At 43.0% G+C, this 27,679-nt stretch overlaps 1 protein-coding gene across 1 annotated transcript; it reads left to right on the top strand.

The window, feature by feature from the left end:
* On the top strand, positions 1–26,925 carry LOC142251844 (uncharacterized). The gene is made up of 4 exons (XM_075324893.1): positions 1–69; positions 24,169–24,579; positions 24,755–25,300; positions 26,914–26,925. Exons 1-4 carry the CDS (start codon positions 1–3, stop codon positions 26,923–26,925), a joined length of 1,038 nt encoding a protein of 345 aa, XP_075181008.1.
* The last annotated feature ends 754 nt before the right edge of the window (positions 26,926–27,679 follow it).

The raw sequence follows: 27,679 nt of genomic DNA, 5'->3' as shown, positions 1-27,679 counted from the left end.
ATGTCCGTCTTCGCTAACAATGCTCCCCGACCACATTTCCGAACCCAGCTGACGGCTGCGTCAAACGAGGTATAAACCACCGCACAGAGGTCTGGGTCAATACCATCATTCACCGACAAACCCTTGGGGAACGACAAATGCTGAATGAGCCGAAATTTGTTCGGCTCCTTCTTTGGGACGACCCCTAACGGAGATACTACCAAATTGGGGATGGGGGGGGATGCAAACGGACCCGCCATCCGCCCACAAGCAACCTCCCCAAAAAGCTTTTTAGCCACAACCTCTGGGTGTCGCCGCGCCGACAACAAATTCTTTAACTGAAACGGAACAACATGAGGAGGGGGGGGGATCCTGAAACCAACACGAAAACCATCCTCCAACAATACCGCCTTATCCCGCTTGGGGTATCTATCTAGATAAGGGGCCATCTCGTGAAGCCTCACCGGGCTCACCCCCTTTTCCCAAATCTCCCCCTGCCTTGGGCCTACCCTTCTTAAAGCAACGAGCTGCTCCATGGGAGGACCCTCCACAACCTGAGCACTGATGCTTAAACTTGCAGGAGTTTCCAAACTTGCACTGGCTGTCGTTAAACTGCCAGCACACACCTGCCTTTGCTCCAACACCCCCTGCCTGGGTCCCCGCACCCCCAGCAGTAGTGTGGCCGGCCGACCCGGCCCCCCCGTGAAAGGGCTGACCATAACGAGCCGGAGCCATGACTTTTAACCATAAACCAATATCCTTCTGATCCCATCGGATACTGGGTCGCACGGCTTTCCGCTGCCTAAATTGTTCATCGTACCGCAACCACGTCTGCCCACCATAAATCCTATGAGCTTCCGCTATAGCATCCATGTAGCAGAATAGCCCAGAACAATTATCCGGCGCCTTTTCGCCAATGACGCTAGCTAGGATCGCAAAAGCCTGCAACCAGTTAACAAACGTTTGAGGGATCAGCCGCCACCTCCGCTTTTCTTCCTCCTCCTTCTTGCTATCATCCTTCTTTTTCTTATCCAAATTAAACTTCTCCAAAGGAAGGAGGGAAAAAATTTCCACGTATTCATCCTTCCAAATCTTCTCCTTCACTTCCTTCTTTAAATGCGCCCCCAGGGGGCCCTCAAAGCAAACGTACACCTCCCCTCTAGCCCTATCATCCAAAATAATCCTATCTCCCTCCTTATCCTTCTCCTTCTCCTTTTGCCCGGGATCCGCCACACTATCCCCAGCAACCACCTCGCTTCCCGTCGGTACCACAACCACAGCCGATGCTGCCGCCCCAGAATCCGGCACCCACGCTGGGACAGGAGACCCGGACGCCCCCTGACTCGTCCTATCCAACTGCGCCAACAAATCACGCACACCCTTCAAAACATTGGTCAGACTACCGACATCAAACCCCGCCGCGCTCGGCCCCGCGACCCCCAGACCCCCTATGACGCCCTGCGCCTGGCCCCTGCTCACTCCCGGGGAAACTAAACTAGGTGAGGACGCACACAACATAGAGGAGTACTCACCAAGCTGCGTCGGTACATGAGACCCACCAGCCGAAAATCCTGACTCCAGACGACGATCTCCTCCAGAATGGACCAGCACGGAAACGTCTTCGGCAGCTCGACCAGGGGGGACCTGGGAACCCGCCGTGCTCGACCTTGGTCGGATGACCCGGGAGCGAACCGGATAATGAGATGCAGGATGACTCCCCTCAGATGCCGACCGTGAAGGCGACCTCCTCCTGGATCGCGACCTCGATCGGGATGGCGCAGGCCCCTGCCGTGCGGGCGAATTTCTCCCCGTCGCTGACCTCCCTGATGGCGACCCGCTCCTCCGCGTCGAAGGGGACCGAAACCTGGACCGCGACCTCCTCTCTGGCGATGATCTCCGCAGCTGCAATGCCCCACTCCTGGCAGTATCCTCGAACCCAGTGCGCGCTGTCATCCTGGAAGCTGCATCCATCCTGGGCTCGGCAGGTGACGTTCCTTGCAGGGTCGTACTCCACACTCCCGGCCCCGGAGGCCCCGCAGAAACTCCATCTCCATGCTGTCTAGCAGTCCCCCCGACAGGAGCATCGCCAGGGAGGACCGCCGCCATTTTGTCGTAGCCTGAAGCAGTAGAGGCAGCTGAGCCGGTCACATGACCCCTGGAGGGACCGCCCACCGCCGCAGGTCCTGAACGCCGAGCAGGATTCCTCCCTCGCCTGCTCCTGCTAGCTGCTGCAGGTGGATTCTTCTGGTGAGGAGGGTCCCCGGAGGGGCTCCTACGGCGCCGCTGAGGACCAGGAGCAGCATCAGGCGAGAACCTCTCCGGTGCCCTCGCCCTGCGCCCACTCCGGAGCGGTGGGGGGTCAGCTTCAGACACCGCATCCGGACCTCCCAGGATCTCCCTCAACGCTGTCCTGATCACCGCTCCATCTGCGCCGCCGGCAGCAGCCCGAAGCTGCTCCAGGAGTCCTGCAACCGATGCCATCAGATCAGGGGGAGACAAGGTGAGGTGACACGGGGACCTTCTCTAATGGTACCTCGCGCCGAAGTAGTGCCCCCCCCCTTTCTCCCTGGACATATATACAGCCCCCACCCTGTCCCCTCCCCTGGCCCTATAGATCCACCCCCCCTAAACTCTTGACCCCGCACAAGCCCGCTCTTTCTACAGAAAAACATTAACCCCTTGCTGCCCTGCAAAGGTGAGTCATGGGTCACTACGCCCATGGCTCTGCCCTGGCTCCGTTCAGCCTTTTTCTTTATCATTTCGTGCTCCAAGCTTCTGTATGAATGGCCCACTTCAAACAATGTTATAATGGTAAAGTAATGTTTAATCTTTATGTACTGTATCTGTCATTTTAAGCAACCTGTTATTTGGTGTCTCTTCTTGAGGCTTCTTCCAGCCCCCTCACCCCCCACACTGTCAGTAGTTGTCCATAAACTGCAGCAATAATTCGATCCCTCAGTGAAGACAGAGCTGAAAACAAGATTTCAGGAACTTTGGAGATTGAATGAACAGTGCAGGAGACAGAAGTGACTGATGAATTGGGAGTCATATATCTCTATCTATAAAATACATTATAGTCTCTAATCTTCAACTGTAGTGTTGGTTTATGAAATAAGAAAAAAAGTGTGCTAAATCTGTAAAAAAAAAACCCTTGACTATAAGTTAATATTTATTAACTTATTAATAGTTGTCTGTGCCAGTTCTGCCACACTGAATGCACTTGGACAAGCAAATCATCAAGATCCCCTGCTGGCACATCTCTTTTCTATTTCAAAACAATGACATTCTAGATCTGTTTGATGGAAGGGAAAATCAAAGATGCTGCAAGCCCTGGTGGCACATCTAAGCCAGAAAAAATGCTAGCATGAGAAATGCGAGAGCAGGCATTGTTTGGTTGAAAAACAGCTCCTGGAAAAATGGCTATAACACTGGTTCCACCACTGAATTAATGTAATGCCGAGCACTTAGCATGCCTGGATTAAAGATCAGAGGGGTCCAGCTATTGTTAATTACGCCACACCATACCATAATAACATGAATAGAACTGGTGTCACATTCTTTGTGAAGACCTCTTAATGGAGTTACCCACATGGTCAAATCACTGACTATCAATACATCAGACATTTCTGTACTTTTTCTTCTTGGTCTTACAATTTCACTCTTGATGAGTGTATACAATAAACAGGTACATCTCACTAAATTGGAACATCACCAAAAAGTTAATTTCTTAATTTAATTAATTAAATTCAGTACAACAAGGAATATATATATATATATACTAGAAGGTGGCCCGATTCTACGCATCGGGTATTCTAGAATTTACGTATTTTGTAGTTTATGTATGATTTTTGTTATATATATATATATATATATATATATATATATATAGAGAGAGAGAGAGATGTTGTTGTCTGTAGTTACCAAGTGTTTGTGTAGGGCGCTGTACATGTTCTGGGTGTTGTCTGGGTGTGACGGGGGGTGAGAGCGGTGTTGTATGTGTGTTGCGTGTGTTGCGTTGTTTGTGGAGCGCTGTGTGTCTGTAGCGTTGTGTGTGTGTTGCGCGGTTTGTGTGTGTGTGGTGTGTTTTGGGGGGAGGTATGTTTTGTGCAATGTGTGTGTTGTGCGGTATGTGCGTATATTTGTGTGTGCCGCGGTGTTTGTGTGTTGGGTGTTGTGTGTGTGCAGCGTTGTCTGTGTGTGTGGGTGTCTGTGTAGGGCAGTTGTTTGTGGTTCCCAGTGTGTGTGTGTGTGTGTGTGGTGTGGTCTGTTGTGCAGTGCGCACGCGCGTGTGTGTGTGTGTGTGTGTGTGTGTGCATCAGCCTCTCTTCTCTCAGCCTACCTCTCCCAGCCTCCCTCAGCATCAGCCTCCCTCTCCCAGTCTCCCCAGCATCAGCCTCCGCCAGCATCAGCCTCTCTCCTTCCAGCCTCCTCCAGCATCAGCCTCCCTCTCCCAGCCTTCCCCAGGATCAGCCTCTCTCCTCCCAGCCTCCGTCCTCCCAGCCTTCCCCAGCATCAGCTTTCCCCTCCCAGCCGCCCTCAGCATCAGCCTTCCCCAGCATCAGCCTCCCGTTCCCAGCCTTCCCCAGGATCAGCCTCTCTCCTCCCAGCCTCCTTCCTCCCAGCCTTCCCCAGCATCAGCTTTCCCCTCCCAGCCTCCCTCAGCATCAGCCTCCCTCAGCATCAGCCTCCACCAGCATTAGCCTCTCTCCTTCCAGCCTCCTCCAGCATCAGCCTCCCTCTCCCAGCCTTCCCCAGGATCAGCCTCTCTCCTCCCAGCCTCCGTCCTCCCAGCCTTCCCCAGCATCAGCTTTACCCTCCCAGCCTCCCTCAGCATCAGCCTTCCCCAGCATCAGCCTCCCGTTCCCAGCCTTCCCCAGGATCAGCCTCTCTCCTCCCAGCCTCCATCCTCCCAGCCTTCCCCAGCATCAGCTTTCCCCTCCCAGCCTCCCTCAGCAGCAGCCTCCCTCAGCATCAGCCTCCCGTTCCCAGCCTTCCCCAGGATCAGCCTCTCTCCTCCCAGCCTCCTTCCTCCCAGCCTCCCTCAGTATCAGCCTTCCCCTCCCAGTCTCCCCCAGCATCAGCCTCCCCAAGCATCAGCCTCCACCAGCATTAGCCTCTCTCCTTCCAGCCTCCCCCAGCATCAGCCTCCCCAAGCATCAGCCTCCACCAGCATCAGCCTCCCTCGTCCCAGCCTCCCCCTCCCAGCCTCCCCCAGCATCAGCCTCTCTCCTCCCAGCCTTCCCCATGATCAGCCTCTCTGCTCCCAGCCTCCTCCAGCACGCCGTGCTCCTCTGCCGACACTCACACACCCGATCGCATCCACTCACACACACCCGATCGCATCCACTCACACACACCCGATCGCATACACTCACACACACCCGATCGCATCCACTCACACACACAGACACTGACGATATCGCACATACGCGCTTATACTCACAATATCCGGGGATATCACATGCTTCTGGCCATGTGATCCTCCGGCAGGTCCTGGAAGATCACAACAGCACAGTATCGAGGCCGAGAAGCAAGCGATATCCCAGGATGTTGTGAGTATGTGGATGCGATGTGATGTGTGAGGTGTGTGTGAGTGTGATCTGATTTGTGTGTGTATGTGTGTGCTGTTATGTGTGTGTATGTGTGTGTGTGTGCTGTTATGTGTGTGCTGTTATGTGTGTGCTGTTATGTGTGTGCTGTTATGTGTCTGTATTTTCCGCAGCTGCAGGACCTTGATGTGTGGATGCGATGTGATGTGTGTGTGATGTGTGTGTGAGAGTGAGTGTGAGCCGGTGTACACTGGTAACTATGATACACATCGGGTAACTAAGGGACCTTAGTTACCCGATGTGTATAATGGTTACCAGCTTTCACGGCCTCCGTGAAGATCCCAGCATCGCAAGGTTATGTGTGGCGCTGCCGGGATCCTGACGGAGCCGGTGTAGAAGCAAGCGATATCCCAGCATGTTGTGATGTGTGAGGTGTGTGTGAGAGTGAGTGTGAGAGTGAGTGTGATGTGATGTGTGTGTACTCACCTGGGAATCGGGGCTCCGTGTCAGTTGGGCCAGAGCGAGCGTGGATTGCGTGAGGGGGGCGGGGCCTGCAGAGAGCCGGGGCGAGAGGCCAATCCGTGTGGGGGGGCGGGGCCATGGCGAGCCCAGCGGCCAATCAGCTTTGTGTCACCGTAAGGACACAATTTCGGAGCATGACAGACAGACAGACAGACAGACAGACAGAATAAGGCAATTATATATATATATATATATATATATATATATATATACAGTTAGGTCCAGAAATATTTGGACAGTGACACAAGTTTTGTTATTTTAGCTGTTTACAAAAACATGTTCAGAAATACAATTATATATATAATATGGGCTGAAAGTGCACACTCCCAGCTGCAATATGAGAGTTTTCACATCCAAATCGGAGAAAGGGTTTAGGAATCACAGCTCTGTAATGCATAGCCTTCTCTTTTTCAAGGGACCAAAAGTAATTGGACAAGGGACTCTAAGGGCTGCAATTAACTCTGAAGACGTCTCCCTCGTTAACCTGTAATCAATGAAGTAGTTAAAAGGTCTGGGGTTGATTAGAGGTGTGTAGTTTTGCATTTGGAAGCTGTTGCTGTGACCAGACAACATGCGGTCTAAGGAACTCTCAATTGAGGTGAAGCAGAACATCCTGAGGCTGAAAAAAAAGAAAAAATCCATCAGAGAGATAGCAGACATGCTTGGAGTAGCAAAATCAACAGTCGGGTACATTCTGAGAAAAAAGGAATTGACTGGTGAGCTTGGGAACTCAAAAAGGCCTGGGCGTCCACGGATGACAACAGTGGTGGATGATCGCCGCATACTTTCTTTGGTGAAGAAGAACCCGTTCACAACATCAACTGAAGTCCAGAACACTCTCAGTGAAGTAGGTGTATCTGTCTCTAAGTCAACAGTAAAGAGAAGACTCCATGAAAGTAAATACAAAGGGTTCACATCTAGATGCAAACCATTCATCAATTCCAAAAATAGACAGGCCAGAGTTAAATTTGCTGAAAAACACCTCATGAAGCCAGCTCAGTTCTGGAAAAGTATTCTATGGACAGATGAGACAAAGATCAACCTGTACCAGAATGATGGGAAGAAAAAAGTTTGGAGAAGAAAGGGAACGGCACATGATCCAAGGCACACCACATCCTCTGTAAAACATGGTGGAGGCAACGTGATGGCATGGGCATGCATGGCTTTCAATGGCACTGGGTCACTTGTGTTTATTGATGACATAACAGCAGACAAGAGTAGCCGGATGAATTCTGAAGTGTACCGGGATATACTTTCAGCCCAGATTCAGCCAAATGCCGCAAAGTTGATCGGACGGCGCTTCATAGTATAGATGGACAATGACCCCAAACATACAGCCAAAGCTACCCAGGAGTTCATGAGTGCAAAAAAGTGGAACATTCTGCAATGGCCAAGTCAATAACCAGATCTTAACCCAATTTAGCATGCATTTCACTTGCTCAAATCCAGACTTAAGATGGAAAGACCCACAAACAAGCAAGACCTGAAGGCTGCGGCTGTAAAGCCCTGGCAAAGCATTAAGAAGGAGGAAAACCAGCGTTTGGTGATGTCCATGGGTTCCAGACTTAAGGCAGTGATTGCCTCCAAAGGATTCGCAACAAAATATTGAAAATAAAAATATTTTGTTTGGGTTTGGTTTATTTGTCCAATTACTTTTGACCTCCTAAAATGTGGAGTGTTTGTAAAGAAATGTGTACAATTCCTACAATTTTTATCAGATATTTTTGTTCAAACCTTCAAATTAAACGTTACAATCTGCACTTGAATTCTGTTGTAGAGGTTTCATTTCAAATCCAATGTGGTGGCATGCAGAGCCCAACTCGCGAAAATTGTGTCACTGTCCAAATATTTCTGGACCTAACTGTATATATTAATATATATATATATATATATATATATATATATATATATATAGTACAGACCAAACGTTTGGACACACCTTCTCATCTCTAGAATAACTATGAAGAGGAGACTTTGTGCAGCAGACCTTCATGGTAAAATAGCTGCTAGGAAACCACAAGACAGGCAACAAGCAGAAGAGACTTGTTTGGGCTAAAGAACACAAGTAATGGACATTAGACCAGTGGAAATCTGTGCTTTGGTCTGATGAGTTCAAATTTGAGATCTTTGGATCCAGCCACCGTGTCTTTGTAGAAAAGGTGAGCGGATGGACTCTACATGCCTGGTTCCCACCGTGAAGCATGGAGGAGGAGGTGTGATGGTGTGGGGGTGCTTTGCTGGTGACACTGTTGGGGATTTATTCAAAATTGAAGGCATACTAAACCAGCATGGCTACCACAGCATCTTGCAGTGGCATGCTATTCCATCCAGTTTGCGTTTAGTTGGACCATCATTTATTTTTCAACAGGACAATGACACCAAACACACCTCCAGGCTGTGTAAGGGCTATTTGACTAAGAAGGAGAGTGATGGGGTGCTACGCCAGGTGACCTGGTCTCCACAGTCACCAGATCTTAACAAAATCGAGATGGTATGGGGTGAGCTGGACTGCAGAGTGAAGGCAAAAGGTGAACAAGTGCTCAGCATCTCTGGGAACTCCTTCAAGGCTGTTGGTAGACCATTTCCGGTGACTACTTCTTGAAGCTCATCAAGAGAATGCCAAGAGTGTGCAAAGCAGTAGTCAAAGCAAAAGGTGGCTACTTTGAAGAACCTAGAATATAAGACATATTTTCAGTTGCTTCACATTTTTTTAAGTATTTCATTCCACATGTGTTAATTCATAGTTTTGATGCCTTCAATGTGAATCTACAATTTTTAGAGTCATGAAAATAAAGAAAACTTTTTGAATGAGAAGGTGTGTCCAAACTTTTGGTCTGTACTGTATATATACTATAAAGTCATTATACACAGAGTGATCTATTTCAAGTGTTTATTTCTGTTAATGTTGATTATTATGGCTTACAATGAAAACTCAAAAGTCATTATCTCAGAAAATAAAAATAATTACCACAAAACATCTGCAAAGGCTTCCTAAGCATTTCAAATGGTCCCTTAGTCTGCGCACTATGAAGCCGGGTGTTTGCGTCCGGGCTTCAGCGAGGTCTAGTGCACATAACTGGAAGTGCCGGGCATTGTAATCATGTGCCCTAAACCCGGCGTTTTGAAGTGGTAACAATGGACGCAGGTATGCTCATCACCACTGATGACACTGGGCAATGGGCATTGAATAGCGTGTGTGCTAACATGCTAAGAAAGCGGACTTGTCAGAGGAACTAACACCCTAGTCCCTGCACTCATTAGCATATCATAAAGGATCTTTAGAAATACTTTTTCTAAAGCTCTCTTTATATATGATAAAGATACTATGATACTAGCTGCTGGGACAATGAGGCAAGGATTAGATATATGTACAGGTTCCATTTAATATTTTGTAGAGCATCATTTTCAGGCAATAACTCCCTGAAGTCTCTAAGCCATGGACTTCACCAAATGCTGGATTTAATTTTTTGTGATGCCTTGCCAACGTTTACTGCAGCTGACCTCAGTTGTTGCTTGTTTTGTGGGGCTGGAGTTCTGCATTAAGTTTTGTCTAGTGAAATGCATGCTCAAGGGAATTGAAATCTGGTGATTGACTCAGTATTGCAGAATATACCACTTCTTTGTCTTAAATAATCCTCCTAGCTTTTGCAGTATGTTTTGGGTCTTTATCCATCTGTATGATGAAGTGCCGTCCAATCAACCTTGCTGCATTTGGTTGAATTTGAGCAGAAAGTATAGCTCTGTACACTTCAGAATTCATCCGGCTGCTTCTGTCTTCACTCACATTATCAATAAATATAAGTGACATAGTGCTATTAGAAGCCATACATGCCCGGCCATCACACTGCCTCCTCCATGTTTTCCAGAGGATGATCCAAACTTTCTCAATCCTTTTTTCTTCCCATCAATCTGGTACAGAATGATCTTAGTTTCATTTGATAAAAAAGAATGATTTTCCTGAACGGGGTTAACTTCTTTAAATTTTTTTGGCCACGTCTGATCTAGCCTTTAAAATCTGGCACACAGCAGGTCTCAGAAAGGAAGAAGCACCATTTTGCAATGCAACATTGGCTGCAATTGTTAGCAGAAGCCGTGTTGCTTTTGGAGATGTGCCGAAAAAGTGGAAACTACCGACAAGTGACATCATTTTGTAAACTGGACTCCTTAAGGAATATTTAGGCTGCTTTCACAGCTCCCGTTTTAGCAGAGCCGGCCAATCCGGCTCTAAAACCTATACAACGGATGCGGCAAAAAAAACGCATCCTTTGCATAAGTTTTTTACATGCGGTCGGTTTGGTTTTTGCCGCTTGCGGCAGGCCACTGAGCATGCGCAGTGGAAAAAAATGCATGCGGCTGCCGGATGCGTTTTTTGCCGCAGGACGCCGCATGTGGCGTCCATAGGCATGCATTGAAAATCGTGCCGCATCGACCGGATGCGGCACGATGCGGTTTTTTTTGCCGGACAATAAAACGTGCCAGGCAACATTCCATCCGGCCACCACATCGGCTAAATCTGCCGCATGCGGCAAAAACCGGACGGAACGCAAGCCCATGCGGCACAATACGGCACTAATGTAAGTCTATGCAAAAAAAACGCAACCGGCGGCAAAAAAAAACCGTTGCGTTTTTTCTGCAAAGCGCCGAATTGTGCCGCACAGGAAAATACAGATGTGTGAAAGCAGCCTTATAGATGTGTGGTGCACACCGTGAGCCCACAGGTACTGTAGAGATTTTTATAACGTTGAGTCGTGAAAGTGAAGATATGCATTTTTACCACAGACATGTTGCTTTATAACAAATGTTTTCATTTTTTAAAGGGTAACCGTCAAAAGTGGACCATGCAATTTCTTTTGCAATTTCTCCTGACTAAACTATTACTCCATATGTAATGGAAAATAACTGTGTGGGCACTAGGTAGGGCTCGGAAGGGAAGGAGCACATTTTTAGCTGGAATAAATTGTGGACAACATGTCAACTTTGAAGATTCCCTAACATGCAAAGAAAGCAAAACAAAATAAGTGAACCCGTTCTGAGAATTGCACCTCAAGGAATTCATCTAGGGGTGCAGTGATCAATTTTAACCCTCAGGTGATTCACGGAATTGTATAGTATTGGGCTGTAAAATATTTTCTAATTTTTACACTAAAATGTTGCTATGGTCCCAAAGTTTTCATTTTCAAAAAGAGTAATAACAGAAAATGAACCATTCAATCTATTACACAATGTCTCCTAAGTTTGACAGTTCCCCATATGTGCGCAGAAAGTACATTTGAGGCAGAGTGCAAGCTTAGAAGAGAAGGAGCACCATATAGGAGTTAAGAATTAGTTAGAATTTTTTGGGGGTGCCATGTCACATTTTCAGAGTCTAAACATGCCCGAAATGCAGAACCTCATAAATGACCTAATTTTACAAAATACACCCATAATAAATTCATCTAGGGGTGCAGTGAGAATATTGACACTACAAGTGTGTCACAAAATTTTATACTATTAGTGTTGAAAAAAATTAATTACATTTTTACCACTAAAATATTGTTTTAACCCCAAATTTTAAATTTTCACAATATAGAGCTGAGGGCAACAGAGCGTAAATAGGGTCTTATCAGATATTACAGTGCAGTGTGCACGATATTACACTAAGGTATTTGGGTTGTGATAGTCAAAACCCCTATGAAGGCTTAAGCTAATGGCGCCTGCCGCAACCCCACCTGGGTTAAGCTTGAATGCTGTAAAGGAGAAACAGGGTTAATGCTGCGCTGCTGCCGACTTAAAATACTGTTGATTATTAATAACATTTCTTTTATTTTTTTATATGTTTCAGGGATCCAGTCCGCTTCTTCAGGAAAAGAAAGAAAAATTAACAATATACAGATATGCAGGAGTTGACACGTATAGGACGCCTACTGAAAGTTCAAAAAAATCAGCGGGCAAAACAACTGCCCCTATGACACAGCGTTTTTACCAATAAAGATTTTCAAATTATTATAATTTTACATGTTGTTGAAAAGTTTGTAACAAAAGAATAAATAAGTAAAAATATAAAATAATACAAAAAATGAAAAAAGGAGAAAAAAAAGGGAAAAAGGATAAGGAAGAAAAAGGACACAAACAAAGGTGACGGTAGAGTACTGATTGGCCACATGGCAGTGTTTTAAATGGAAGGAGTGCCATTTGACTTTTGGAGCACAGATTTTCCAAGAATAGTTTGTGGACTCTATTTTCAAAACAGAACAGCAGAAACCCCTTCAAGTGACCACAATATGGAAATTACATTCCTCTGGGAACTCATCTCTGGGTGTAGTGACAATTTTGTCTCTGGAAAACACCCATAGAGTCAAATGCAGCGAATGTTCCACAATTAAAAATTGCAAATAAGATATTGTAGTGCCCAGTACATTGTAGTTTCTGTACATTGTGTCCAGCTCATGCTTCTGGAAACACACATCCTCTAAATTAAGAGAGCTCTCCTCACTACAATACCAAACATGGGGATATTAACTGTGGTGTAGACACATTGTAGTTCTCATAACGGAGGAGGCATTTGGATTTGTTAATGCAGATTTTACTGGATTTCTTCTTTGAGGGGAGCCATAGTGCTTCTTCAGAGCCTTTGTGCTACCAGTGATGTGGAGGCTACCTACGGTATATTTCTGTTTTCAGATGATAAATCTGAGTGGGGACTTTTTTGTGGGTTGAGTTGAATGCTATTTTATTGCAGTTTGGGTACAGAACATTTTGAATCAGTTCACATTTATCCTGTGCTCTATGCTGAGCATTAATATCACGTTTTCTATCTACATCTCAAAAATAAGTGACTAAGGAAAAATCTCCAATGGATTTATTTACTATAATGAGGCAGCAGAGTTTCTCCGCACTTGTAGCGCCCCTGAATCCATCAGGGTGCTACAAGGTTCTGCATCCCCACCTTAGGGACCCAGAACCCCAGTTCCGGTAACACCAAAAACCCAGGTAGTCCCAGTTTTCCCCAACAATCCCCCCATACAATGGTACCTAGCTAAGGTGGGACCATGGATGGATGCCTAGAAGTGGAGCCAATCCAGTTCACTAGTTGACCAGGTGGGAGGGGCAGACTGTGGAGAGTAGTCGGGAAGACAGGAAGTCAGTAGTCAGTCTAGGTCTGGAGTTGACAGTGAAAGTGAGAAGGTGTGACTGAGCAACGTCCGGAGTTGGGTTGACGGTGACCTGGTACCCAGGAGTGGTGGTTGCCAGTGGAGTGTGGTGGAGTACTCCCAGAACTATGCACCGACGAGGTACAGGACTCTAGGACAGGAAAGAGCTTCAAGCCAACCTGTTAACACCTGCAAAGCAAAGAGGACCATCAATGACCTTGCTGACCCTAAAGAATCTGAAGACTCAGTAGAAAAGGGAGGACCGGGGACAGAACCAGAGACTCCAACCCCACAGGGTTTATGCTACCGTCAGGCGGACAGAGGTGGACAAACCAAAGACCGGGGACGCCCATTGTTCCATACCACGGGAACGCACTTACCAGTGACAGGGGCAGGGGAAGAAGATACCAGAGAACCAGACTGGCACTGGGACGAAGGGGACCTGGAGGTGAAACCAGCCGGCCTCGGGCAACCAGTTAACACCCGAAGAGTGAGTAAATCAGTTTCCCTGAATACCTGTCTGGACTCCTTCTTCCGACATCCACCACACCATACACCTGCTGGGTCAATACCCTACTTGCGGAGGGACTACCATACTAGCTGCTCATACCATCAGCCCCAGTAAGGACATTCTCCAGCGGCGGCTCCCTACACTTAGCTGCAACACCGCAAGTGGCGTCACAAATAACTTTATTCACAAATCCCTTGTAAATAACCCCATTACAAAAAGGGGTACGGGACCGGGCAGCGGCCACCACCGTGACATTCCCAATAGAGACACTGCCTGGACCGAGTACTGCATATCCCTGGGTGCTACACACACTGTTTGGCCTCTTTTCAGCAGTATCCATCTTTTCAAAGGTGTACAAAACTGTTGTTGACTACACTTTTGTGCACACCTAAAAAGAAAAGTGAAAAGATGGTCACAGCCCTAAAGCAGGCCATAAGGGAGTTCAATGTGACTCCCTCTGCCTCATTACAGGGAATTTTCTGTAGGAAATTTTGTCTAAATCACATTTAATATATTTACACCTAATCCCCGAAGTAATAACTTAGTGTAGAGCGCAGGATAAATGTGAGCCACACCATACTGCGATCTTTGCGAGGCAGAATAAACAAATCAGCAGTAGTTGAAGAAATCGCTTTATTACTATTTTTTACACTGCTCACCTTGTGGTATAAGTGATTAGACGGCATTATTCCTCAGGTCAATTCGATTACAGCAACATCGGATTTATATAGATTTTTTTTAGGTTTGGCTTACAAAACTAAAACACTTTTTCTAAAATAAAGATTTTATGCATCATTGAATTTTGAAGGCTATATTTTTTTTAATTTTCTGCCAACAGAGTCATGGGAGGGCTTATTATTTGTGAGATGAGTTGGAGATTTTATTGGTATCATTTTGGGCCACATAATATTTTTTGATCACTTTCCATTCCACTTTTTGTGAGGCAGAATCAATAAAAACAGTAATTCAGGAACTGGGTTTTTTACTATTTTTTTTACGTAGTTTCCAAGTCATAAAATTGATAAAAAAGCTTCCTTCTTCAGAACACTATGATTACAGCGATACCACATTTATATTTTTTTATGTTTAGCAGCTTTTACACTATAAAAATAATTTTATAGAATGTATTTTTGCATTGCTGTACTTTGAGCGCTTTACCTTGTTTATTTTTTTCCTGACAGCCCTATGGCGACAGCATAGTCCGATTAATTAATCATTGCTATAAACGTTAAAAACATAAGGTACTTAGATACAGATTTTTAATCAAAGTATACAAAAGTCATCCAACCACTTCATGCTGTACCTTTTAAGATGGATGGTCCCTAAATTCTTTTGTCCTACCTCTTCATGTGCAAAACAGCCTCGGCTGAAAGGGGAGTGAAGAGTGTCCTTGAGTGGGAAAGGTCGGTTATTAAGGCAGTGCTGGCCTAGTTCCCAACTGTGATCACGTGGGCATATCTTCTGTGGCCCATGTTATCGCTATAATGTACCTATACGTCATTCGTCATTAACCTCTATCCGACCATAGCGTATAGGCACATTAAATCTCATGAAAGGCTTAACATGTCTATAGATCCTGTGACTTTCATAATTTTGTACTTAATGGTGTTGACATTTCAATTTTGAGAAGTTTTGGTTTAAAGAGGTACTCTACATCGAAAGGAGAGTCAAAAATAATACGCACTTGGGGTGTGAATTTTATTTTAATCAACTTTAAAAAATACATAATCTCCTTGCTTCTCACTACAGTGTGTCCACGGAAATATACAAACACCATGTGCATAGTCATACTTGAGCAATGTATAAAAACTTGTAAAAGGTCTGAAGTGGAGTAGTTTTGTCTCCTCTCTCTTTGATGCTGCCTTCTTTTTGTATAAATGAGTAATAAATTACTGAGAATTAAAAGTATGCAACTACTGCGCTTGAACATACATAGGAAAAATTAAGCCAAAAATTAGAAAAATGAAATAAAAATAAAAGTCCCTCTGGCATGTGGGAGCGCAGAGAAAAGGAACGAAGGTAAGGACTTCATTATGCCTTTTAGGATTACAAGTTATAGTTTCCAAAACCCCTTGTTTTCAAGTGTGGCAAGTTGTTTTGTAATATCATTTCCTTTACAGGTGTCATTGATGCACTCAATGCCTGTTAGGCCCTGTGCGCACTGGAAAACGGAATTTTCTTAAGAAAATTCCACAGGGTCTGAAAGATTACCGCACCCGCGGGAAAAAAATGCGGCAAACCACACCCGAAAACCGCATGTGGTTTGCCGCGGTTTGCCACGGTTTTAACGCGGTATTGTTTGTGGTATTGCCGCGGTTTTGCCGCGTGCGGGTTGGTACATGTGTTTTAATGTATTTAATGCAACAAAGCACATTGGAAAAAAAAAAAAAAGTAATTTCCTTCTGAGATAGATAGTAGATAGATAAACAGACACATAGAAGAATAGATAGAGGGACAGATAGAGGGATAGATAGATAGATAGATAGATAGATAGATAGATAGATAGATAAAGTCCCTGTGAGCACACGCTGCATTTCTCCCGAGCGGTAATGTGTTGTTCACATTACCGGCCGTGGGAAATGAGCTGTAATTACCTCTGCAGTCTGTCTCGTTGCGAGGCTGCATTCAGCGCTGTGTGTCAGTCGCGGCTGGATGCAAGCGTTGCAGGACGTGGATTACCCCGGAGCTGTGTGTTTTGGGGGGGTTAATAAAGGGGTGAAACAGCGGCTTTTTTGTGTTTTATTTAAAAAAAGGATTTTTCGGTGTGTGTTTTTTTCACTTTACTTATGGGTTGATCATGTCAGCTATCTCATAGATGCTGCCATGATCAAGCCTGGACTTAAATAGCAGCGATCCGCTGCCATTTAACTCATTATTACCTGGATTGCCACTGCATCACGGCATCTGGAAGAACCGGGGACACGCCGGGACTGCCGCATAATGGATGCGACAGTCCCGGGGCAACTGTGGGCTGATATTCTCGGCTGCAGGAGGGGGGGACATTAACCCTGCCCCTTGCCCTCACCAGCCTAAGAATACTGGGCCACCGCTGTGTGTTTACCTCGGCTGGAAGGTAAAAATACAGCGGAGCCCACGTTTCTTTTTTCTATATGTCCATTTGATTTGTATGTGTATTCTATGTGTCTGTGTCTGTGTGTGAGTGTGATGTGTGTATTCTATGTCTGTGTCTGTGATGTGTGTGTGTTTACTCTCTGCCCGGCTTCCTCTTCCTGTCATAATGACGCAGGGCAGCGATGAACGTTATGTCCCGAAACCGCGAAATACCGGAGGGAATAACACAGGAAAACGCAATGAACCGCACAGAATTTGCTGCCTGCGTTATTCCCTGTGGGATTTCACGATTACATTGCAGTCAATGGAGTGAAATGCCGCAGTGACGTGCGGAAAAGAAGTGACATGCAATTGTTTTTGCTGCGGGAATCCCACAGCAAAACATGCAGCTGTCAAAATCCGCATAGTGCGCACAGCATTTTTTTTTCCCATAGGTTTTGCTGGTGAATCATTGCAGAGATGTTATGAACATAACATGCAGTGAAACATGCAGCAAAATCGCAGGAAATCCGTGGCAAAAACTGGCAAGTGCGCACAGGGCCTAACTGTAAGTTTAGTAAATGTATTCACAGTTATTATTATTATTATTATAGCGCCATTTATTCCATGGCACTTTGCAAGTGAAAAGGGGTAAAAATAACAAAACAAGACGATAATCATGAACATAACAAGCCACAGACTGGTACAGGAAAAGGGGACCCTGCCCACGAGGGCTCTCAGTAGGAATACATAATATGCCTAGGAATGGCTTTATGATTGTCTGAATCTGTTGTCATTTGTTAGTTGAATACCCCCTACATGTTCCCGTAACCTGACTCTTAATTCCTGGATAGTGAGTGCAATGTAAATCTTTTGACAAGTAGTGTTGTAGATGACGCACTTAGTTGAACAGGTGATGTGATGAGTAATAGAGCATTTTTTGTGTCATCAGAGTTTGAGAATTCAGTTGATCTGATTTTCAATGCATAAAGAATGAAGAAAAAAATGTGTAATTCTAAATGAAATTCAGCAGGACAGATGTCATCTACACCATATCCGTGATCAATCACGCTGAGTCTGTCACTGCTGCTGGCACCTCTGATATCTCTCCTTCTATCAGTTTAATCTCTGTATGTTTTGCAGACTACCACTCTCATCTTCTTTACTGCTGCATTTATTCAATACATTACTTTCTACTACAGTATTTTAGTGTTTGTGAAATATCTTAGAGCTTTCTCTTCTTATCTTTATATATATATACTGCTCAAAAAAATAAAGGGAACACTTAAACAACAAAATGGTATTTAGTGTTCCCTTTATTTTTTTGAGCAGTATATACTGTATATTTAAGGGCAAAAGGACAGGACAACTGCACAGTATTGAAGGATTAAAGGGAGGATGGATGGGGCCATGTATCAAGAGATTTCGGCCAACAACCTCTTTCCCTCAGTAAGAGCATGACAATGACCCGAAGCGCACAGCCAGGGCAATTAATGAGAGGCTCATAAGAAGCATTTCAATGTCCTGGAGTGGCCTAGCCAGTCTCCTGACCTGAACCCAATAGAAAATCTTTGGAGGGAGCTGAAACTCAAAGTTGCCCAGCGACAGTCACAAAACCTGAAAGATCTGGAGAAGATCTGTATGGAGGAGTGACCTGAAAGATCTAGAGAAGATCTGTATGGAGGAGTGACCTGAAAGGTCTGGAGAAGATCTGTATGGAGGAGTGACCTGAAAGATCTGGAGAAGATCTGTATGCAGGAGGGGGCCAAAATCCCTGCTGCAGTATGTGCAAACTTTGTCAAGAACTACAGGAAACGTCTGACCTCTGTACATACTAACAAAGATTTCTGTGCCAAATATTAAATTCTGTTTTTCTATTGTATCAAATGCTCATTTCATGCAATAAAATGCAGAACAATTTTTTAAAAATTCTACAATGGGATTTTCTGGATTTTTTTTAATTCTGTCACAGTTGTTGTGTACCTACAATGAAAACTACAGACCTCTCCATTCTTTGTAGGTGGGAAAACTTGAAAAATCGGCATTGTATCAAATACTTATTTTCCCCATTGTATATATATCGCTGATTTCTGACTCTCATTATCCTAAAATCACTTTAACATTTCTGCTGCATTCCTTGCTGAGTATTTTTATTCAATATAAGCTACGATGGTTCCTCCTAATTCGCGACATTATACAATGTGATGTGCTGCATGGCATTATGGGAAAGCCCAGATGGTTGCGTCTGAGGTCGTGTAAGCTTTTTCTTACTGATTCATTCTTCTGCCATGTATATAAACGCAGAACCCATTTATTAGGTGATTCATGCAAATTGAATCGCAAATTGTTTGAATTTAGTGAGACTTTTGCATTTCATAATACTTTACTCGAATTTGAAATCACGTTGAACTGATTTTATCATTATGAATATACACTTCTCTTATTCTGCCATGCAGAATTCACTTGTCCTGGCAAATCATCAAATTCCTCTGCTGGCAGCTCCCTTTGCAATTGTAAAACAATGACTACTTGATGGGGAAAAGTCTGGAGACGCTGCAGGCCATGGTAGCATGTTTAGCTTGCAAAGTTTGCTCAAAGTAACCTGAGCAATATGCGGCCTGGTATGGTTGAGCTTAAAAACGGCTTCCTGATCACGTTACCTTGGAAAGACTTTTACATGGTAGTCTTTATTATTACATCCCAGACAAACATGGGACTCATCAATGAAAAGGATAGTCATCTATTGCAGCCTCAATTACCACTTTTCTCTGCACCATGATAGCCTTTGAAAGCAGTGTCATGAGGTAAATAAACTACCTCTAGTTGGAAATCTGGCTTCCAGCCCAATGTTATGCAAACAACTTTTGATGGATTGTTTAGACATTGATACCTTAAACTTGGTATACGATGTCTAATTTCACTTGTAGAACAGAATGGATCAATATGCAACATTCTTTGAATCTTGTGAGGCTATATCACACCAGTTGTACTCTCACGATTATCTTGTTGGGTGGCATATTGTACGGTAACAAGCTTGGTGCCATATTGGGTTGGTTGTAAACCCAGTCGTAGGGCTATTTCTCAAAAGTGCCTCAACAGCCTGTGTTTAACACAGCAATGCCCAAGCCACATGTTTTTTTGTGCTCCTGTCTTCCATCAGGAACATCTGGGACCTCATTGTCACTAATAATTACAAAGTTAGCTGCCAGGAGCAGAACTTGATGATTTTTGAGCTTTGGTACATTCATATTGAAAAACCTTCCTCTGATAACCAATAATAACCTTGTTGATGGCATGACAAGGTGAGTAATTATAGGTATTTCTGCATTTGGTCCTCATACTTCATACTGAGTAAATTAAGATGTTTTGAAAATTTGTCTCCAGTTTTTCCATATCATTAACATGTCTATCCATCCTGTGATTTTCATAATTGCAAAATATTTACTTCTTGGTGATGCAATTTACAATAGTGAGAAGTGTTTGTTTATAGATCTACTCCTTATTCAAAGGTGAGTCAAAAATTATCCATACTCGGACTGTAGAAATTATTATAATCAACTTTCAGAAATACATATTTTTTACATAATCTCCATTTTTTACCACAATTTTTCTATCTCTAAACAAACTTTCGTATTCCCTCATTATGGGCTCTTTTCCACTTGGGATTTTCTGGTGCGAGTGCGATCCGATAAAAAAAATCGGATTGCACTCGCACCCGTGTTATTCAATGAGACAGTGTCATCTTTCCTGTTATTTCTCAACAGGAATCGTGCTATCGGTGCAATCGCAGCTTGTTGCATTTTGCAGCGAGTCTCAGTTTGCGCAACCCCATACAGGTCTATGGGAGCGTGTGAAACATGACACTGCACTCGCATGTTATGCGACTGCAGTGCGGTGCACGCAGAGACAAACAGCGGAGGAGATGGGAGAAAGTGCCCACTCCCTTTTCTCCACTCCTGTGATGCGATCCCAAGATCGGATAACAGTCACATGACCCTCCCCTGACACCTGCAGCAGAGGGTCATTATCATATCGCTTCCGATGATCTCGCATCGGAAGCAGTAGGCTGGTGGAAAGGAGCCCTAAGACATATTGTAGGCTGAGTTGTGAGCCACAAATGCACCACTGTCTTCACATTTTCTTCACCTATTCATTACTTTCATCAAATCATTTACACCCTTAATATTGTCAGTCATGGACGTGGATTGGTGTGCAGCTCCTTCTTCTTGACTGACACGTACTACCATCTTTAAGCTTCTCTATGAATTCTTACACACTTTTTCATTACAAAACAAACTCTTTCTCCATGCAAAGAGCTGATAAATATCAGCACCAGAAGTCCCCTAAGACCATAAAAAAAATAAAATTATTGCATGCTGCTTTTCTTTTGTGCAAATCACAGGTAGGGCAGCCATTGTTTCTCACACCAAAATAACAAATTAACTGTTGTAAAAGGTTCAAACCTGCACAGCAGTGATTGCAGGGACAGTGAGTGTCACATGGAGTTTTGCACAAAACTCGCGGACTGTCATGGTGGCATCAGGATCTGTTCGCATTTCAGAGTCTGACACTCTGTTCAATGGTTTCTCTGGTGTTTTTGATCAACTCAGGCAGACCGAGGCGTCAACCTGCTGTTTGCTCATTCATAGACAGGCTAGCAACATTTAACCTCTTCTAGCCTGCTTGTTATTGTTCAGTGTAGGAGAGTGTATAGAGATATGTGTTGCTGTTGACTATGAACAAAATGCACACCTTTAACGATGACATCTGGCCATTAGGTGTAAGCGACACTCACTGTTGTTCTAAATTTTATTAAGAGTTAACAAAACAATACTTAAATCATTTTGTGAATGCTGTGATGTAAATAATAGCTTAACTGTGCAGTGAAAATGAGATTTTGAGGCTTGATTTATAAAATACTTTTATTGCATCATTGCTCTGTCAGTCAAGTTGAGGATGAATAAAGTTTTGTTGTAAATAGAAGTCGGTTGGTAGCCACGGAGACGAAGCTGAGACGAGCTGTGTTTTGTGTGTGCTCCTGTGACTGGTGAAATCTGGAAAAATATTTCTCAATTTCTGTAAGGTGGAAGCGTGAAAAAGAAAAAGAAAGAAAACCAACAACAGGAGATAAGAGCATAAAAAAGAAAGAAAACCAACAACGGGAGATAAGAGCATGAAAAATAAAGAAAACCAACAACAGGAGATCATTCAAAAGAGTTGGCCAGTTTGTAAAGTGTGGCACGGCGCCCGTGGAAGGGTAAAGCACTCTATACCCAAAACAAAGATGAGGTACCGCATGTTTTTCGTTCTATTTTAAATTCTCCTTGACCGGTCCAACAAGTTTAGCTAGGGTTAGCTAGGTGTTTAAACCAACCGAAATAACTGGTCTCTATGGGACGGTGTCAGTGAGGCACGAACTGTATTCGCCTTCTCAACGACTGTTGCTACCGCGGTGCGAAGTTCAGAAAGGCCACAGACCATGGTGAAGTTCACAAGGCACCCTCCTGTTCGGATTGGATTTTCCCGCAGAGCATGTTAATCAAATGCAATGCATTGTTGATATTTGTATTTCATGTAAATGAGAATTGAATACAGTCACTTATTTTATATGTTATTCTTGTTAGTAAACTTGGGTTGAATTCTGCTTAGCTGTGCAGCTGAGTCTGGTCATATTGGGATCCCGAGGAGTTTATTGATTGGGGATAGTGTTAAGATTGTGAACCAGCAGAAAAGAGACATATTACGGCTTCCCCTTTGGAACTAACCATGTGAAAATCCAGACATATTTAGGGGAGGGGGGTGGCGTTACTGGCCCCAGGGAAGACATCCCCTGTCAGGGACCAAGAATATGTGGCTGTTCTCCTGGTAAGGAAATTAGAAACATAGTCCTCTTGTACAAGTTGTTTGATTTTAACTGTTTATTTTATTAGTTTCTTTTTCTTCCCCATACAAATGGGTGAGTTAGGTAACAATAAATCTTGTTACTGTTTTACTACCGTTTCCGGAAAACTCATCTGTCCTGTCAGTGGCATCACTGTATAATAGCGGAATCTTATCCCCGCCGTCGCCCGGACGTTTTGGGGAAAAAGGGGGGTCCCTCTTACAGTGGCATCAAGATCTGTTCACTTTTCAGAGTCTGACACTCCGTCCAATGGTTTCTCTGGTGATTTTGATCAACTCAGGCACACCGGGGCGTCAACCTGCTGTTTGCTTATTCATAGACGGGCTAGCAACAGTTAACCTCTGCTAGCCTGCTTGTTATTGTTCTTTGATCACATGTTGTAAGGAAGCCAATCACTCATTTTTAGACTAGAGGAAATCTACCTACGCCAACTATAGTTTATGCTGTGTTGGTCTGTGAGTTGTGGTGTCCTAGACTTGCTGGAGAAAAAGTTGTTTTGTGCTTGGTGTTGTTACGGAGTTACCCATCGTCTTTTAGTTTTCACCTTGTTCTTGTTTTCCTGTCAATTTCTTATTGCCTTATACCTCTGGGTGTCCCTGCCGTGTGACAGAGTTTTGGCTTTCCCTATTTGTCTATTTCTGTGGATTAAATCACACTCCTGCCCAGTCCCCTTGGAGAAAGGGATACACGATCAGGGCTGACCAGGAGCAGGGCCAGAAAGAAGACTAAAGGCTACTTTACACACTGCGATATCGGGCGCGATGTCGCCGTATGTGCGGCACGCCCTGTTCGTTAGCGCGATGTGTGTTCATCGCTGTGTGTCCATGTTTTTGTCGTGTGCTTACGGTCACATGTCACAATCTCTGTTATAGTCACCTTTCAAGCTATCTCGTGTCCCGATGTAATGAGGAACAATATTATCGTTGTGTAGCTGTCTCACCGCATGGATTTCCAAGTGTCATGGCGATATGGGCGTTGGTTCCCCACACAAAGTGCATCTTGATGTAGTAGAATTGTAAACTCGCTACACCCCTGCTTGCCTCGACTCATTTGTTTAATCAGCGCTATAGATTTTCATTGGTTGTTGGTAGTATAAATGTGCGCAGATGCGTGTTCATTCTTGCAGCTGTTGTCTACCCATTTGCGTTTGTCCTCGCACAACTTATTTTGGAAAACAACTGTCATCTGGACGCAACTGTCATCTGGACTTGCTTTTCTTTGCTTCAAGGTATGTGTTATCGTTTTTTTTTTAATTATTTTTTTAATGTATTTTTAAAACTCATTGTTTGTACTGATTTTGCTCCAATTTAATGTTAGCCAGACGTGTATGTGCTATAGTATTTGCTGTATATAATTTTTTAGTTTTTTTCTTTGTTTAATTTGGTCAAAATCATAGTTTGTACTGAATTTGCTCCAATTTAATGTTTGCCTGACGTGTATGTGCAATTTTTTTTTTTTAAATTTTTTTTATTCTTATTTAAATCAGTGCTTGTACTGATGTATCTCCAATTTACTGTTTTACAGATGTGTACTAATAAGGAGGAATTCCTACGTGAATTCATTGAGGTGTACCAGACGCAAACACCCTTATGGAAAATTAAATCCCCCGAGTACAGCAATAGGCAACTTAAAAAGGATGCGTACCTTAAAATGATTGCAATATATGACAAATACCATCCTAATCAAAAAGGTACCGAGGATCTGGTTAAAAGAAAAATACAGGCAATACGCACAGTTTATAAGAAAGAACTGAACAAAATAGAGGAATCCAAGCGTTCTGGTGCTGGCACTGGTGATGTCTACGTCCCAACGCTGTGGTATTTTGATTTATTAAATTTCACAAGGGACCAGGAGCTTCACAGGCCATCAACCAGTAGCCTCAATATTGGTGGTGATATTCCCCCTGATGCGAACAATGAAGTGACTATATCTGAGGTATAATTTTTAAAATTGTCCTAATTGTTTTTAAAAATTGTTTTTGGTATTTTTTATTGATGATGAAATGAATATTTGTCTACTTTCCAATATATATGTAAAAGTGTACAAATTTTGTTTATAAAAATAGATTTGAATGACAATTTTATTTATTCATGTTAATTTTGTATTGCAGGAGCCAACAACAAGTCAGCAATCAACATCTGAACAACTAATGGAAACTCCTGCTAGCCAATTAACCAATGTTGATTTGGTTGAGGCAGGCCCATCCAATGTGTCCTACACACAAAGTTGGCAAAGGAGAAAAAAAACCATCCCTCCAAACACTACTACAGCTGTAACAAAACTGATGGGAGTGGCACAAAACATCCTAGACCAGCACAACAGACCACCCCTTTCTGGTATTGCTATGTTTGTGGATGATGAAATGCGTGAACTGACCCCAGATCAAAAATACATAGCCCAATGTTTAATCCAGGATGTCTTACGTTTGGCAAGAGCAAAAAAACTAACAGACTCATCCTATGTTGCCATTGGCGAGGTTTCTCATCCTGTTGAACCTGTTGAACCTGTTGAACCTGTTGAACCTGTTGACCCTGTTGAACCTGTTGATCCTGTTGCTCCTGTTGATGCCCCTGAAATTCCTCAAGCTGCAGCAGAGCCATCAAGACAAGCACTTCGAAAGGGTGGTGTGCGTGGCCGTAGGTCACGCATGAGTTTGGTAAACAAACGCAAAAAGAAGTAGTTGTATTGTTTTTTTATATTATTTTCGTATGTTTTTGGTGATTATTGTATTCCTTCTGTTGCCTGATATTTCGTGCATATTTGTGAAAATAACAAATGTGTAACCATTCCACAGATAATAAACCTGCCATATGAAATAATGTGTTTTTCGAATCAATTAGGCACAATTTTTGTGAAAATGGTTTAAAACTTTTATTTTAATTTAGATTTATTTATTAACTTGTCTAATTTTTTTTGCAATTTTAAAAAATATTTTTCTGGTAAAATCTTAGTTTACAAACAATTAGACATACATGGTTAACATAGAAATCTACAAAACAAACATCATTTATTTATTACGTTGATTAATATATTTAAGGATTAGGGCATCATGCGCCGCAGAGGCTTCTTTGAGTCGGTTCGCAGACACATAAACATCATATAGTGTGACTATTTCTGTAAAAAAAACAACAAAAAAAACAGTTATTGTTATATATTTTAGCGTTTGGTTATAAAAATTAAATTAAACAATGAAAAATTGAAACATTTACCATTATGTTGTACACTCATGAAACTTACCATTACTGACAACTTGTTTTTCACGTTCATCTCCTGATGATGCGCTCATGTCCCAACCTGATCCTCTACCACCTAATTGAAACATAAGGTAATTTTGTTAGAGTATTAGCCATGTAGCTAAAGATTTTCCACTGTACTAACTTTGGAAAACCACATCAGTACCATTGTCCTCCATATTCTCTTCAGACGTTACATCAGCATCACCATGTCCTGATGATGGTGACAGAACATCATAATCAAGGCTGTCTGCTTCCTCATTTAAAATGGGTAGGCTATTTTCAGGGTTGGAATCCATGCTTGCAGACAGCTGCTGGACTACATTTTCATCAGTATTGTTGGTGGGCTGCCTTGACTCATTATTCAATGAGTTTACATCTGTTAACATTAAATAAAAACACTTTTCATTAAACCCAAACAACAACATATAATGTGATTTTTTGATCTAACAAATCACTGCAGACCGTTAATGATTTTAAAAACTGTTATGTTTTTATATTATTAATCAAAAATATAGATAATGTATGTATGAAAAAATTATCTTACCAGCTATCAATACCAGGCTACTTCGAATTTCTTCGATTCTCTCCTTATCCCTGTACTTTAAATCAGCCCATTTCTTCAGTACCTGCGTTGATGTGCGTCTGATATGAAATTTACGGAACAGGCCCCTGCATATTTTTTTCACAACACTCCTTTTATGTCCCATAGGACGTGGATATGTCTTTGCACATATATAGTCCAGTGCATCCATCCTTTTCACCAAGTATTGGACCTCCCCTTGGCCCCAGACCTTTGAACGTTTGTTGGTTGCCATTTTCCCTTTCAGTTTCGCTTTAGATCAGCAGGTACACAGTGTGGCGTGTCACATGGTCATTTAGACGTTTGTACGTCATGACGTTTCTTTATTTATATGTGAACAAACTGAACATTGTATGTCGCCGTAATGTACATTAGTAATACTTATGTGCTCATTTTTTTATGCGCAAATGGTTTTTTTTGTTTTTATCACTTTGTTTTTTGTGTTTATTAAAGAATTATCTTTGAATTATATTTTAGTTATGGAAAAGTGCCGTTTTTTTTTAAAATCATAATGTTTTATGTCATGTTTAAAACATACATATTAGTAAATTTAAATAATCAATCGAGAAAAATGATTGACAGAATGCTTGTACTGCTTAATTGTTTAGTTATCTTTTTTTGATAATTTGTAAAAGAAAAATTTTGCCCAAATAAATATTTTGTTTACAATCATACATTATTTTGTAATGATTAAACATGTTATCACAATAAACTTCAAAAAACTATATTCACAATGTTGTATTAAGTTACATCAAACAATTTACTTTAATAACACAATAAACATTTTTCAACTCAAAATCAGAATCTTTCCACACTTAAGGCAATTTTAGTTAAAAAAAAAAAAAAAAAACAAAAAAAAATTATGACTTACATTATTTAAACACAACCATGCAATCTCATGTTTAAAGAGCACCTAAACTCATGAATTAATTATAAACATGCTGCCATGACACAGCCCCTGGGCCATTAAAAAAAATACAATAATTAGCTCTGTTTTCCATTGCATCCATCATACTACGTGACAGGGGTGGCTGTGGCAAAAGATTATCCAGTGGGTTACCTTGCTGACGCCATGCCCCCAGCTCAACAACACCATTACTTGGATTTTCTACATCAACAAAGCCAGGTGGAACATATTCAAGACCATCTCTTTTTCTGAGAAAATTATGCAAATAACAGCATGCAAGCACAACATTGTCAATGGATTCAAGTTTTAAGT

Source organism: Anomaloglossus baeobatrachus, chromosome 9 (genome assembly GCF_048569485.1).
Source record: "Anomaloglossus baeobatrachus isolate aAnoBae1 chromosome 9, aAnoBae1.hap1, whole genome shotgun sequence".
NCBI lineage: Eukaryota > Metazoa > Chordata > Amphibia > Anura > Aromobatidae > Anomaloglossus > Anomaloglossus baeobatrachus.
This window is presented reverse-complemented; position numbering and strand designations above follow the sequence as displayed.